Below are 14,661 nucleotides of genomic sequence, written 5' to 3' on the forward strand. Positions count from 1 at the left end.
CCGGAGGGTGAGGGGCGCGGGGGCGAGTCCGGTGACGACGAGAAGGGCGACTCCAAGGAAACGCGGCTCACCCTCATGGAGGAGGTGCTGCTCCTGGGCCTCAAGGACCGTGAGGTGCGGCCGGGGCCGTGGCGGCGGGGCTGGGGCGGGCCGAGGTGAGGGGCGCTGGGCAGGGGGTGGCTGAGGAGGCCCGGTGGTGCTGGGAGAGGGGCAGGAACGGGGTGCCTGAGGGGATACCGGCTATTCGGGGGCTTATGGAGGGCGTTGATGGGGAAGGGGAGCCTCGCTGCTAGGGTATGGGTGGGATGGGAGCAAGGGCTCTGCAGGGTGAGAGTTGCCGCGGGTTTGAGGCAGAGGCGTTGCTGGGGACGGGGACTGTGATGTTGCTGGGAGTAGGGGCGCATGCTGGAACGGGCTCGGTGTTTTGGAGGAGGTGGGGAAGGTGCTTGGATTTTAGGGAGGGGCAGCCTGGCAGAGAGTTTGGTTCGCCCTTTGGATGCGGGGTTCACAGAGGGGCTCTCATATTTGTAGTGTCTCAAAGAGGGCTGCGTAAGGGTTGGGACAAGACAGGGACCTGGAGGTGAGGGCCAGGGCCTCTGGTCAGCGTTGGTGGTTGACTTGGAGGCCTGGGTAGACCTGTGATGCTTACTTCACCTACAACTTAACATGGCTGTAATGTGGAAGACTTGTCTACTCCTATGTATTTTGTCAGACACGACTCTGTGGTACTTACGAGGTTCTTAGGTGCTTTAGGATGCTTAGTAGCCCTTTCTACTAAGACTTTCCAGACTAATGCATGTGAAAAATGTCTTAAAGTTGGGGAAATACATATGACAAAAATGGGCCTTGAGTAATGAGAAGTGTGTCAAAATGAGGAAATGGCATTATTATATAATTCTGTGTTTTTACTGAATTTATAGCTTAATTGTTTGTCATGATACTGTGAATAAGTCATTGAGGAAGGTGTACTTCTACCAACGTGTCAGATTTTTGTTTCATTTGAAAGAGGTAATCAATATAAAAAGCATGCACACTGAAGATAGACAGTCCTGTTGGGTAAACAGTTTAATTTGATGTGGTGTATGGTGAAGTGTAATACACCTTTATTTTAGATATGAGTTATAATATGGATTTAATTAAGCAACCTGCCTTTTTTTTGTGGTAAGTAAATTAATGAAGCCAGTTCATTGATTTGGGTGGAAGTCTCTTAAAACTGTGCATGCTCATGAAGACAGAATAATGAGGGAGGGAAGCTGATGAGTTATATGTTCTTTAACAGTGCATTGCATCCAAAATAAATTTGCTGGTTGATAATAAATAGGTTAAAGAATCGTTTTCCTGGTTAACATTCATTTTTTTAATGCATGTGGGTATATCTGTGTGTTTATCTGCTGCAATAACATATTTTATTTCTCTCTCACATTGTGTATTTTAGGCCATATTCTTGTAATCCCATTTTTTCAGATGGACCTTGCCACAGCATCCTGATAAACTCAGTAGATATTCACAGTGATGCATGCTTCCACCTGTTGAATTGAAGACTTGTGCATATGTGCATTTCTCTTTCTACACACCTGAATAGTTGTGGAAAAGTGAGTTAGGTGTGACAAGACAGATATCTGGCAGGATTGCCTAGGAGGTCTTGCCTTGAGGAAGGTGGGATAAACTGGGTGATCTTTCAGCTCTTTTTTTTTTTTTTCCAGGATTGTGTGCTAAATCTGCTAATTTGCGGGCCTTAGGCTGTAAAGATTTCAAGGTAGGGAGCATTCTGGCTGCCTAGAGAGAATACATGATGCAAGTCTTCCTACTAAGGAAAAGTTAACACTGAGCCTAGAAATCCAGCTTTGTGCTGGTGTGCATCAAAATTATAAATCATCTAACTTTGCTAAGTGCAGCAGTGGCACACACCGCAGATAATCTAATATTCCTTTGTATGGAAAAAGGAACTGAGTGATTACAGTGGCATGGATATCCATAACTCCCTTGGGATTTTGCAGTTGAGACATCGGACAAAAAGAATGATAATGTCATCTCTAGGGTGGGGGGCTTATGTGCAGAAACTGTAGCATACACTGTTTCTGAGCGTTGTTAGACATGAATCACTAGGGTTTGTATTTTGGTTTTGGGTCTGCTTGTACCCCTATATATGAGCTACATTATGTAAACCACTTTGTCTTCATGTTTTTTTCCTTATAAAACTGGAATTAAAACTATAGACTCATTCTCAAAGATGACTTTTTTTTTGTTCTCTATTGTTCTAATGATAAGTAAGCAAAACTTATTTACTTTACACATCTGGAAACGCTTTTTATAAAGTTTTTACTTCCAGTAGAATTGATTTCCCGTGACATTTGTGTGAGACTTTCTCATGACAGCAAGCGGAGAAAAGCAATACAGCGTCTGTAAAGTATAATCATATAACTGCTCAGAGTGTAAGGGAAAGGCAAAGGCAGGCGTGTGAGCTATAAGCTCAATTGAAAGCCAGTAAATTCAAAGCTGATAATGTCCTTCCTGTTTATTCCAACAGGATAAAATAATTTAATGTTGAGTTTAAAATAAATAAAAAATGTACAAAAAAGGAGTCTGAATTGGCCAAAGAACATGTTTCCTTAAAAAATAGCTTCTCTCTCAGAAAAGTCACTGATAACCTGAAAGCTAAGTTACCAATGCAGTTTTGGGGTAATTTTTTTTTCTGATGTTAAACACTGGTGAATATGGCTTAATACCTTGTAAATTGTATACAAAACGCTTCATGCGTAAGGAGCTACCATTTATAACTTGTAAGTGTAGATGACAGAGCCTTTACTCTTAGGAGAGAGTTTTTCAGGAAGGTTTAGGCCATGATGGATTGATGAGTTCAATGTTTCTAGGAGATTGTTAGGTATTTATGTGAATCCTGCTTTCAGGATAGTGCGGTGATTGTAACAACCACAGCAAAACTTTTGAGTTGCTGCCTGGTTGTCGCTGCAGTATGGGTTCAGTGATGGGAATGTCTGGCTGCCCTAAAACAAATGCAGCATGCCTCAATCCCATTCTTAATGCTTGAACACAATTAACTGCATTCGCACATGCTTCCTGGATGTGGCCTTTCCCCCCACCCCACCCCCCTTTGGCCTAATTAAACTGTACTGGCTGTGTGTGTACTGCTTGGTCCTTTCCACCAATGGGTCCTCTTCCGTTTGTGTTTTCTGTGTACACATAACTTTCTCTATTCCAAGGTCAAGATAGGTTATAAGGGATATGTGCTGAAATACGTGCATGCTTGCATAACAGGACAGATGCAGTGTCCTTGGAGGAGCAGGTAATACACTGGAACAAAACACATTACTAGAATTCTTTGGGAAGCATCACAAGAACACCTACACTTATTGGGAAACCCTTCGGAAACATGGCTGGGAAAGGGAGTGATGTTCATCTGTTTAGAGTAGAGCAATAGCCGGTTGCTATAGGAATAAAAAATACTCACTGAAATGAAATACTATTGCAGTAGGATAGGTCAAAGCCACAGCAAAAGGGAGGTTATTCTGTAGAACTACTGAAGCATCTGAGGTCCTCATTCCCAAAAGAAGGGGGTGATAAATATTAAAAGTTAGCTTATTTAAAAACAGCGAAGAGATGAGTACAGGCCAGTTTGTTCATTACAGCTATTCCAGACATCTCGTAACTCAGTCCCATAGAAAACTGAGAGGTTGCTAGGTGGCTGTGCTCTATAACTGTTGCTTCATTTAAGCTCATTTAAGTTTTTTGTACATGTAGGGGTTTTTTTGGTTTTTTTTTCTCCTTTTTGGAGTCCACTTTCATGTTGGGAATCTATTAAAATACAGCAATGCACACAGCTGTTCCTATCCTCTCTACAATGTGCCACAACTAAATAAATTGAAGCAGTTATAGAGACATATTTATTTGATCTGTAACTAATTCCTTATTTGCTGAAAGAAAACTCAAAGTATGCTGAAATAATTGTCATGTACTGCAATCTACTGCAACAGTAAATATTTCTGGTTTTATTTACCCTTTCTTTGGTGAAGACTGAAATGGCATTTGTGAGAGTGAAGTAATGTTAAATCACTTTGTTAGGTACAGAAGTTGTCTTGGATCTTTGCTAGTCATGTTTGTCCTTCAGAAACTTCATTTATTGCTGAAGATTTAGTGCTGCAGCATAGCCTTTTGTCCAAATAGTTCATGTGAAGGTCTCCAGCTTACAATATTTTTCATTGTATTGAAATAAGTTATTAGGGAGCTAGTTTGTCTGCTTCAGATGTGCTGTTTTATGTTGATCAGATTAGTGCTAAAATGTAGTTTCTTTATTCTTCTTACAAATACGAGTTTCTGGATTTGTTACTGAATTTTATATTTTAATCCTAAAGAGATTTTTCTGAAAGGTGAAATAGTGATTTTGAAAAACATTCAAAATGTGGGTGGCATTTTCCCTGATACTAAGATTTGGCTTTGTGAAATTCATATCATGATGCCGAAGTCTGGGGTTTTTTGCCTGTGTAACAAAAGATGAAGTTTTGAAAAGTCGTCTTCGTATCTTTTTAGTCTTCCCCCCCATTAACAAAGTTTCAGCAACAGCCTGAATGTCAACTGAAAAGCTCCCAAGTTTTGCTGGAAAATTTCTGAGACAAATGAGTGAAACATGAAGAGGTGTCTACTGGGAATTCGCATTTCAGTTGAAGAATGATGTATGAATGTGTTGAAACCTTGACAAAGATGTGCTTTTTCTCAAATGTTCAGAGCCTAATAACAACCAAGTGTGTAATGTCTGTGGTGAAAGCTTTTTCATAGCTGCCTAACTTTTTGGTCCTTTTTTTATTTCATGTCCATACATAAATTACAGGCTAGGAGAAGGTAGGAGGTGTGGGAGGAGGAGTACCCCAATTCTGTGTGCTACAAGAAGCAGTAAAGTGCGTCTTTACTGTGCTGCTGAGTAAATCCTGCTTTTGGGCTCTTTGGAGGACATGCTGATTTGGAAGCAGCATTTTGGATACAAGTTGACTTTATGTGTTGAAGTGGTGTTTATATTTCATGGTTCTGCATGCAGCTAGTGTGGTTATCGCTGCTCTTATAGCATGGCTAATCTGTAATCTGTATTATTTATTCATGGATAACTTTGAGTGTAGTGTAGTCCCTTCTTTCATGTCAAGCTGTCCAGTGTAGGGCAAAGACAAAAACATTGTCAAAGCCTTTCTAGTGACACTTCTCAGTTTTTCGAAGTGCTCTTAAAAAACAAAGCTGTAACTCTAAAGTCCTTTTAAAAAAAAAACAACAAAGCTGTAACTCTTCTTCCTCTCCCTATAGCAAGCTGTTTTTATTAAAAAATTTGCATTAAGTATATATGAGAAAGTATTGCTGTTAATTGCTAGAAGGGAAGTCATGGAACTGAAAACATTTATATTAAAGAAAAAGTGGTATTATTTCAGGTGTTCTTTGGTCCTAAAGTAGTTCAAGTACTGCAGCATTTATCTCAATTAATTAAGCTACATGTAACGGGCCTTCTTTGCAAGGCTAAATTGACCAGGCTAAGTGTTGCAGACAGTATATTCAAGAATGACTTTCTTACTCACAGAGCAGATAATTACTACAGCACATATTCACTTCTGTGTTGCATTACTGGGGGAAAGGAAAGCTAGTCTGGAGTAAATGTGTGGCTTGGTTTCCTCTGCATAGACAACATTCTCAGTCTGTTTTCTCATAACTTTTAGTAAAGAAAGAAAACAAGAACAGTCAATTTATCATGTGCCACTTTTAACTGGGTTTTTCCCAGCTTGCAAACAGGTCTTAGATCAATTTCAGTAATTCATTTTCTTTCAGAAATATTCATAAAATGTTATTGCAGAATGATTTCACATACACTTTTCAGGCATAAAAATTAAAAGGTTACACATAGAATAGTGCACAACTGTTCTCTTCCTCTAAGTGCACTGTATGTAAGCCTGTATGAGTAGGAGCACAAAGGTGTGTGGTACTATGACTAAGCTGTTAGTCTGAGTGTAAACCAGTATTATGCACACCAAGTCTTTCCCACTTCGCTCAGTATATCCTATACTAAACTACTGCATTTCAACCCTTTTTTCTTTTTTTTCTGTTTGTGATGGACCATTAAGATAATAAAATAATATGCCTTGTAAGCTAGATTGGAGAGGTGTTACACTCATAGCTCTTATTATTTGTGGATGTTACAAGATTTATTCATCACACTGGGAAATTAGTCTGTTGGGCTTTTTGTGTATCTTTCTGTTGCTGATATTCTTTTAAGCACTTGTAAGCTGCTTATTGCTGCACGCTTTCTAGTCATCTGCCTTTATGGTCTTACTAGATAGCATCATGTGGTTGTATTATTTACAGAGTCCTTAACTGCAAGGCTAGGTGTCCTTTGTACAGGGACTGTACCATGAGGTTTCTGTTTAGTCAGTCATTCTTGTACAGCATAGCACATTGTACTTCCATTTTTTACTTCAGTAGACACTTGATTTTACTTTGGCACTTCCACGTTCAACAGACTCTACCACGAGAGAAGCATTCCATGCGTACTACGTTGCCATTTCTGTATGTGTGTCTTCTGCATTGCACAGTGGAGAAGGCAGGTATAACATTTATTGGCTAGGTTGAGGCAAATGCCAGATGGATGTTTGATCTATACTAATCACTTAGGAAGTGCTAATTACAACTGCTTTGCCTGTGCTGGATATTTGCATGGGACTTCTGCTTTGGCAGCATCTGTGGTCTGTGGCTGAGACTTTCAGTTTACAGTTAGTACATGTTACGTTCTAAATGAAAGAACGTGTTCCTTTTAATCCAAGAACAGTGCAATGAGTGGAATTTTTTTTATCTCATAACGAAAATGTTGACATGGCATTATTATGAGATAGTCTGTTTCTTGAAAATTGTTTGCACCTGGATAAGTGAAATGAGTGAGACACCTGTTCTGAAAAGAACAAACTGAAAGGAAGCTAGGGGAAGTTTAGACAAAGAAGAGAGGAATCCCTATCACTTCTGTACACTTTTTTTTTTTAAACACCCAAAACTTGACTCTGGAGGTCATCCACATTAATGACCAGAGGGAAATCCCTCAAAATGAAACATTATACAGCTACTCAATTTTAAATAACACAGTGCTTTACACAGTGTTTTAAATTGTGACCAGTGTAGAAGAAAAGGTAGAAGAGAGGGATAACTTTTGTATTTGGGGGCAGATACAGTATATTTATAAGCCTGGAGGAGGGAATTGTAGTTTTAATGTGGCCTAGTTAGTCAAAGTTAGTGAAACTTCCATCTGTTATTTAGTCAGCCAGTATTAGACCTGCTTTGTCTGCATTAGAAGGACATACCAGGTGTAGGTTTCTCTTACTGTTTTTAAGAGAAGTGTACTGGACCTGGCTGGGATAGAGTTAATTTTCTTCATAGCAGCCAGTATGGTGCTGTTTTCCATTTTGACCAAAACAGTGTTGATAACATACCCATGTTTTATCTGTTGCTGAACAGTGTTTGCACAGTGTCAAGGCCGCCTCTGTTTCTCACTCTGCCCACCCCCCAGTGAGTCTGTTGGGGTGCGTGAGAGGCTAGGAGGGGGGACAGCCGCGGCAGCTGACCCCAGCTGACCAGAGGAGTATCCCATGCTGTATAGTGCCACGGTCAGCAATAAAAAGGGGGGTGGGTAGGTGGTCATTGCTCGGGGACTGGCTGGGCATCAGTCAGCTTGTGGGAGGTGGTGAGCGAGTGTTTTGCATCTCTTAGTTTTGTTTTGCATCTCTTAGTTTTGTTTTGCATCTCTTAGTTTTGTTTTGCATCTCTTAGTTTTGTTTTGCATCTCTTAGTTTTGTTTTGCATCTCTTAGTTTTGTTTTGCATCTCTTAGTTTTGTTTTGCATCTCTTAGTTTTGTTTTGTTTTTTCACTTTTGCTCTTCCTGTTCTCCCCCCCAGTCCTGCTGGGAGGGACTGGGGGAGCGGTTATGTGGGACTTAGCTGCCAGCCAGGGTCAACCCACCACTAGGAGACACTAAATGTGTGCACGCTTTGTAAGATTCTGGTTGTTATATCTAGGCAGGATGCGAGCTATTTTTCTGATCCTGCTATGTTTGCTTACCGCTGTGGGAAGACTTGTTTTTTTGAGTGAAATATCTGATGTGGAGGATTTAAGAACCAATTCTAATAAAACATCTCTTTCAAATAAAAGTCAGATTTTACACTCAGTGACAATAGCTGGTAGTGTAGAAATCAATTTGCAGGTTATGGAACAAATTAATTACATCTTTATTTTGCACAAAGTATGGAGAATAGAGATTGGTCCCTGATGGAAGGTGGCTTTGAGAGCCATGCAAATATTTGAAGTCATTATCTGCGCGTGTATACACTTAATCATGCTGAAAGTTAGGCTTCTAAGTTTGTCTTTTCATTCCTAAATGAACAGTCAGACTCTTAACTGTTGCTTTGTTCAGGGGTCTTTTAAGGGTTCAGCAATATGCATGTATTAGTTGCCTCCTCTTCAGCAAAGTTACGGCTTTTTATTATCTTCGTTTTAGTGAAGACGTGTCTATGTAATGCATACATGTGTAAGTGCTTGGAAAGCTGGGCAATATCATTTGGCTTTAGTGCTTTCAGTAGTCGTCTGTTTGTTATTTATTCCTAAATGCAGTGGCAAGTTAATCAAATACCTGACAAGTTTCTTGTCAACAGTACTGTGCTTTGTAGAATATGTATGCTTGCTTTCCTAAAGTATTTCTAGTGTTTGGCTGTCAGAACACTTCAGAGATTTTCCTCCCTAACTTATTTTCTGTTTACAACTAGGCTACAATTATGTTCCAGTAGAATGGCTAATGATTTCATTTGCATCAAAAGAAGAAATAGAGGGACCGCAGTCAGACATCAAAGTCCCCACATTGTAGTACTGCAATAATAAACACTTCTGCACTCTGACTTGCTTTTCTTTCTTAAACAGATATTAATTTTCAAAAGTTCCGTAGGTCAGGATGTGTCATTAGATGTTCCTGCAACCTTCTGGGTTGAGAAGGTGATGGCTTACTTGAAAGGTAAGATTTGTAGCAAAGAGCTAGCTAGGTATAGGTTGGCATAGACCCTTAATCCAGTGTGAAGAGGATGAAGAGGAATCCAGCTCATTTTAATGGCAAATGACATGAAGTTTGGATATTTTCCCTTTGACACATGAGAAAATCCAAACTATTCCTCTAGCCGGTGTCTTACTTGAATATTTTGAATATATACAAGTTCTGGGCATGTTGTTTGTATCTTTTTATTATTATTTTTGAGGCATTACTGGTAAAAGGGATGAATGTCTCCTAAAATTATTTTGTCTTCAGAAATGCATTTTTATTTTTTCCGTTTATGTAGATAGACAGACCTGTATTTCTTCTACTGGATCTGAAATTCCTTTGTACCCATTTAAGAGTTGCCTGAAAAATGAATCGCTCACTTTTGGTTATTACATATGTTATATGTCTGTATAATATATACAAAGTAGCCTTCTCTGAATGTATTCCTGTCAGGTGAAGCTGGGTCATATCTTTAACCAAATATGTCTTAAAACAGATTGGTTTAGAGAAGCAGTGAAAATCAAAATCGGCAGACAGTAGATGTGAAAACAATTCTATAAGAAAAATGGAGGGTTTGTCTTTTTATAATTTTCTAGATAATAATAAATTTTATTGAATCTTACTGCTGTCAAAACCAAAAATCAGTTTTGCTTTTCAGGGTTGCTTGTTGTCTTAGAACCTAAACATGGAAAAAAAAATTTTGAGTGTGTTCTCAGCTTAACCGTCATTCTTGTATTCCAGAATTGTGGAGGCTTTTCTTCTCTCTTGTCTTACAGGTCCATAGAGGAGGGACGAGATTGAAACTATTATTGAAGAGTTATTTAAGCAAGACACTAACCTGGAACATTGTATTTTCAGCTGGGTATCAATAGGCTGGGGTAAAACCACACAGTTCCTTGCCAAAGGAAACTGTTTTGGGTCTTGCCAGAGAATGCTGCCACAGAAGCTGAATTTGGTTTTGTGTTTTAATCTGTCTGGCATTGTGCAGTACTGTGGTGTCATGGAATATAAGATTTTCTTAGAGGTCATAAATCGATAGCTATTAGAATTAATAGATTAATATATGTATATATAAAATATATATTAGAAAGTAACAGAGAATGTCTCGGTCATTAAAGCACATGCATAATTTGACCATGTCAGCTTTTCTTGTTTGAGATTTACTCACTGTCAGCTGCAGCTTCTGTGCTGTGGTTACACTCATGTTCAGGTAGATTAAATTACAATAACCTGCACTGGAAAGAAAAGAACAGATCTTTTTGATTCCCTGAAGGTGAAAATGAATCAATTAATAAGATACCTGTGGTGAGAGCAGCCTAATTTTACCTTGAGGGTTCAAATAATTTTTGACATTCCAACCTGTCTTCGATGAATGTTGCAGTGAAGCTTTTCCTTTTCCTCCTTTTCCATCATTCTTTTCTACTGTTTGCATTTTCCCCCAGCTTCATATAAGTATGTTTAGTTATGCTGGTAAAAAGACTTTTAATTGGTTCTCACTGGAGTTTAAAGTGCTTTATGTGTTTACAGTCTGTCTAAGGTTACTTGAATAGCTGAATCCGAGCTTTATAGAAATCTGTATAAGGACCTAGTTGAGGAGGAACAAATGCTGGCTGGCTGCACAAGAGGATCTAAGGGCTTCAAATTATCAGAATAAATACACAATTCTCCTAGTATTGACCAGCTTTTCTGTTTGTCATTGAGAACTTGGAAAAGTTCGTACGGTTTTTTTGTGTTTGTTTTTACAAGATCTGTTTGCTTATTTTTATGTTGAGAAGCTTCCTGCAACAGTATGCTGGAAGAAAAAACTTAGATAAACTTTTTTTAAAAGTTACCTTATTTCTAATGTAAGAATTTCCTGCTCTGAAAAATGATGTGGTTGAAGTTTTTAGGTTTGACTGAAAAAGTCAGGTATCAGATTTGTTGGACAAATACTTTTATAAAATATGTTCAATATTAAATTCAGCATATATAGCATCAATCTTGCTGACTTCCACCACCTTCAAGAGATTCAGAAATTGTATTAGTTCTTCCTTATAGAATGATGTTCCTAAATAAATTACTAACTTTTAAGAGTTTTTCATGTCTGAAGAATCCATAAACTTACAACAGTAACTCAGTTATTGTCTCATCTGTTGACTTTGATCTTCCTAAGATTTCTGCTTATAGTTACATTATCGCCAAGAAGAGATTTACTTACCTGCAACAATAGCAGGCAATTTTTCTTCCTTTCTAATCGGCAATTTTACTTTAAGCTAAAAGGATAGGAACCACAGAATCATGTAAAGGTGTCAGAAGCTGACATTCACTTATTCTTCTTTGTCCTATCGCTGTCTCCTGGTATCTCCATTTAATTGTATGACTTTATGTGAGTATCCAAGAGGACATAGTGTTTCTGTTGTAGAAGAATACTGATGACAGATGCATTTGGAATTCATAAAATGAAGCTTTTGGGTCAACAGAAAGGATTGAAATTCTGTGCTAAAACATAACTTACAATAAACCAGATACTTTCATTATCCTTTCTATATACATACTGCTTATTTTGTATTTTACCTGTTTGGATTTGGGAACAGCTTTAAGGAGATGTGTTGTAGAAGTTATTTAGGTGATTCCAACTGCTTTCAAAAATTCAGAGTAGTATTAGTAATTGTAGAGAGACTACATAAAGAAAACAGTATATTGATGGTTCTCATCTTTTTGGGGAATATGATAGCCCCATGCTTCTCAGTCTGCTAGTACTCTTCATTAAAACCAAAATACTTAAAAACAGTGTTTGTCATCCACAGTCGTAACTGTGAAGCAGATTAAAGTTGCTTGCAACAGATTCTTCTGTTGGAGATAGGATGCAAGGGGAAGGAAACAGCCATCCTTGACATGAAAACTGTGGCAGGTCAAAATTCCTATTAACTTTTAACCTGCTGCAGTGCACCTGGACAGTGTATGCTGTTACTCCTTTTCCCTCTGCCCTCCCCAGCTGTCTTTCTGTAGATCCCAAAATTACTACTTCAGAGAGGAACTCTTTGACGAAGGAAGTGAGAGTTCTGTCGCAACTGTGATCAAGTCCATTATGAAATACAGCTCACCACAGCCCATATTTCGAGATAAATTGTCTGCCTGTCTTTTGCAGTAGGTTTCAAATGGGTGACAGATCATGATTTTAGATTATTATGTTCTGTCTGTGCTTTGTGCTGGCTAATAATAGGCTAGTAGGCACCTTTGAAAGAACTTGCTATTGCTTCAGAGAATCGGAAAGGGATGCTATTGCCGTCCTGTCGGATTTAAATAATATAAGTTCAAATTTTTGATGATCAGGGTCCAAAACAGGGAGCTGAAGGTAGTGGTGAATATAGTGCATGATACCTTAAGCATTTCAAATTTTCTGAGCAGATTGTGCTCATGGATGGCTTCAGTATAGGTAGCCCAATAATGTGTGATTTTTCTTTTTTTTTGAGCTCTTTATCCCAATGACTAAGTGAATAGTTCTAGCCATAACTATTCAGGTTGTGAAAACTATTCAGGTTTTGAAAGCAGTTTGTCCATTGAAGTGTGGGTTGTCACTGAAGGGGATGCTCTTGCTTTTTGTTGTCTGTCCCAACCGTGTTCCTTCCCTTTCCCGTGCTGCCTCTGAAATTTGTTCACCTGCTCAGTGAATCAGATGAGGAGATGAGGAGATTGACCATTAGCTTTCAGACAGACCACTTTCTCATCTAGCTGACTACACAAATGCTGCTGTGGGCTCCAGAGAGAGAACAGCGATGTGCTTTGATGGGGTGAAAAAATAGCTACTTTTGTCTTTAGCAGCAGTTCAGGCTTTGTTGGACTACATTCTTGGGTTTAGCCCTCAAATGGCTAAAAATGAAGACATGGGGGAGAATGTACCTTATTAAGTTACATGGTTTTGTTCTATGTTAAAATGAGATGCTGTGACATTGATTTGAAAGGTTGGTAAAACTGAAGTGAATCTCTTGAAGGAAAAATAATTGAAGTGGAGCGCAAAAAGTAGTGGTTCGAAAGAGATGCTTATGCTGGGAAGGTAATTAAACACTGGGATGTCATTTTGCCCTGAGTTTCTTTTCTTGCTTTTTCCCCACCGGTGTTTCTCTCTGCCACTTTAAGTACCTCTGAGAAAAGATACCTGAATTTATGTACATACAAAACATGAGTCTCTTTCTCAGTATTGAGATAACTACTCAAAGTGAGCATGAGGGTATTCTTGCTTCGTGACACATGCTGTGTAAATGTTAGAAGTAAGTAGGCTCGTTGCTGGTTGTGCTATGCAACATGAAAATCAGTCTCACACATATATTTTATACCAGCAGACTACTCAATTTGCTTTGCCCAATCCTACAAATGATCTAAACTGACTTTCAAAGTTTTCTTTTCCAAATTCCATGTTCGCTTTAGTTAGTACATCTCAGGCTATACATCTGTGGACAACTGTTTCTTCTTATTCTCATCTTAAAAGTAGAACTGGACCTTGTATGTTTTACAGGTCTCCAAACTGTATTTTTATTATGCTGGCATGTAAATTTGGTGAGGGTGACTAATTGGACCTGGAGAGAATTGCCCTCTAACTTCCCATGATGCCAGCAAGCACAGAATGTTTTCCAGTATGTTTGTCATCTGTGATTTCTGAGAACATACCATAAAAATAGTCTGCTGCATATCGGAAAGAATAGATGGCAAGGAAGAAACTCTTGTTTGGGAAAGCTAGATGCTTGTTTGTGTATAAACAAAGCAATAGTTTTATGTCTCAGAGCTTTTATATTGCTACAACCAACACAGTATTTGAATGCCATCCATGCAGAAGTGATAAAAGTAACAGCAAACTCCAGCAGAGTTTGGGAAGTCTAATTTTCTATCTTTCAGCATCCAGGTAGAACTGGTTGAAATGTTTCCTCTGAAATATTCTTCTAATGGAAAACAGGCTACCTGTAAATTCAGAATTTACTGTTTGCTAAAGTGAAAGCTTTCTTCAACCTAGATTGTGCCTTCTAGCTGATGAACCCTGAAGTTAGGGGTTTCACATCTTCTTGATAGACTGTCAGATGTATTGCCTTAGAGTTAGGACTTCCAAACTCAGGAGCTCTAATTGTTGTTTATCTTGGCTTTCTGTTACTTTCTGAGTTGGCCAGCTCCCCTTCTGATGGGGCTACAATGGCTGGAAGGGGTTAAAACAACATTTTATTTCTGCTGTCTCTACATGAAATTTCAGAAATTGCATTCTTTACTAAATTTTGAAGTCTTTTTGTTTGTGTCTTTTCATAAAAGAAGAATTTGGAATTTCCTGAGAACAGGAATTCAGGGGTTTGGGTAGCTCTAGTGATGTTTCTCCTCCAGAAGGTTTCCCTTTAATTGTTTGGTGTATTTCAGTTTAGTTACGATTGCTTTTAAGTAGAGGGTCCTAGGTGAGGGTTTAAGGAATACTATTAAGTCTGAATATAAAATCATAGAATAGTTTGGGTTGGAAGGGACCTCTAAAGGTCATCTAGTCCAACCCCCCTGCCACGGGCAGGGACATCTTCAACTAGATCAGGTTGCTCAGAGCCCCGTCCAACCTGACCTGGAATGTTTCCAGGGATGGGGCATCCACCACCTCTCTGGGCAACCT

The 14,661-nt window shown here is 38.9% G+C and overlaps 1 protein-coding gene across 1 annotated transcript in view; it reads left to right on the forward strand.

Annotated features, from left to right (window-relative positions):
- The window catches only part of GOLPH3 (golgi phosphoprotein 3), a 38,511-nt gene that overhangs the window by 626 nt on the left and 23,224 nt on the right, over positions 1-14,661 (forward strand). The window contains exon 2 of the mRNA XM_009285205.2: positions 7-114. Coding sequence (XP_009283480.2) covers positions 7-114 — 108 coding nt within the window. The remainder of the gene's footprint in view (positions 1-6; positions 115-14,661) is intronic.

The sequence above is a fragment of the Aptenodytes forsteri genome, unplaced genomic scaffold (genome assembly GCF_000699145.1).
Source record: "Aptenodytes forsteri isolate BGI_AS27 unplaced genomic scaffold, ASM69914v1 Scaffold120, whole genome shotgun sequence".
Lineage (NCBI taxonomy): Eukaryota > Metazoa > Chordata > Aves > Sphenisciformes > Spheniscidae > Aptenodytes > Aptenodytes forsteri.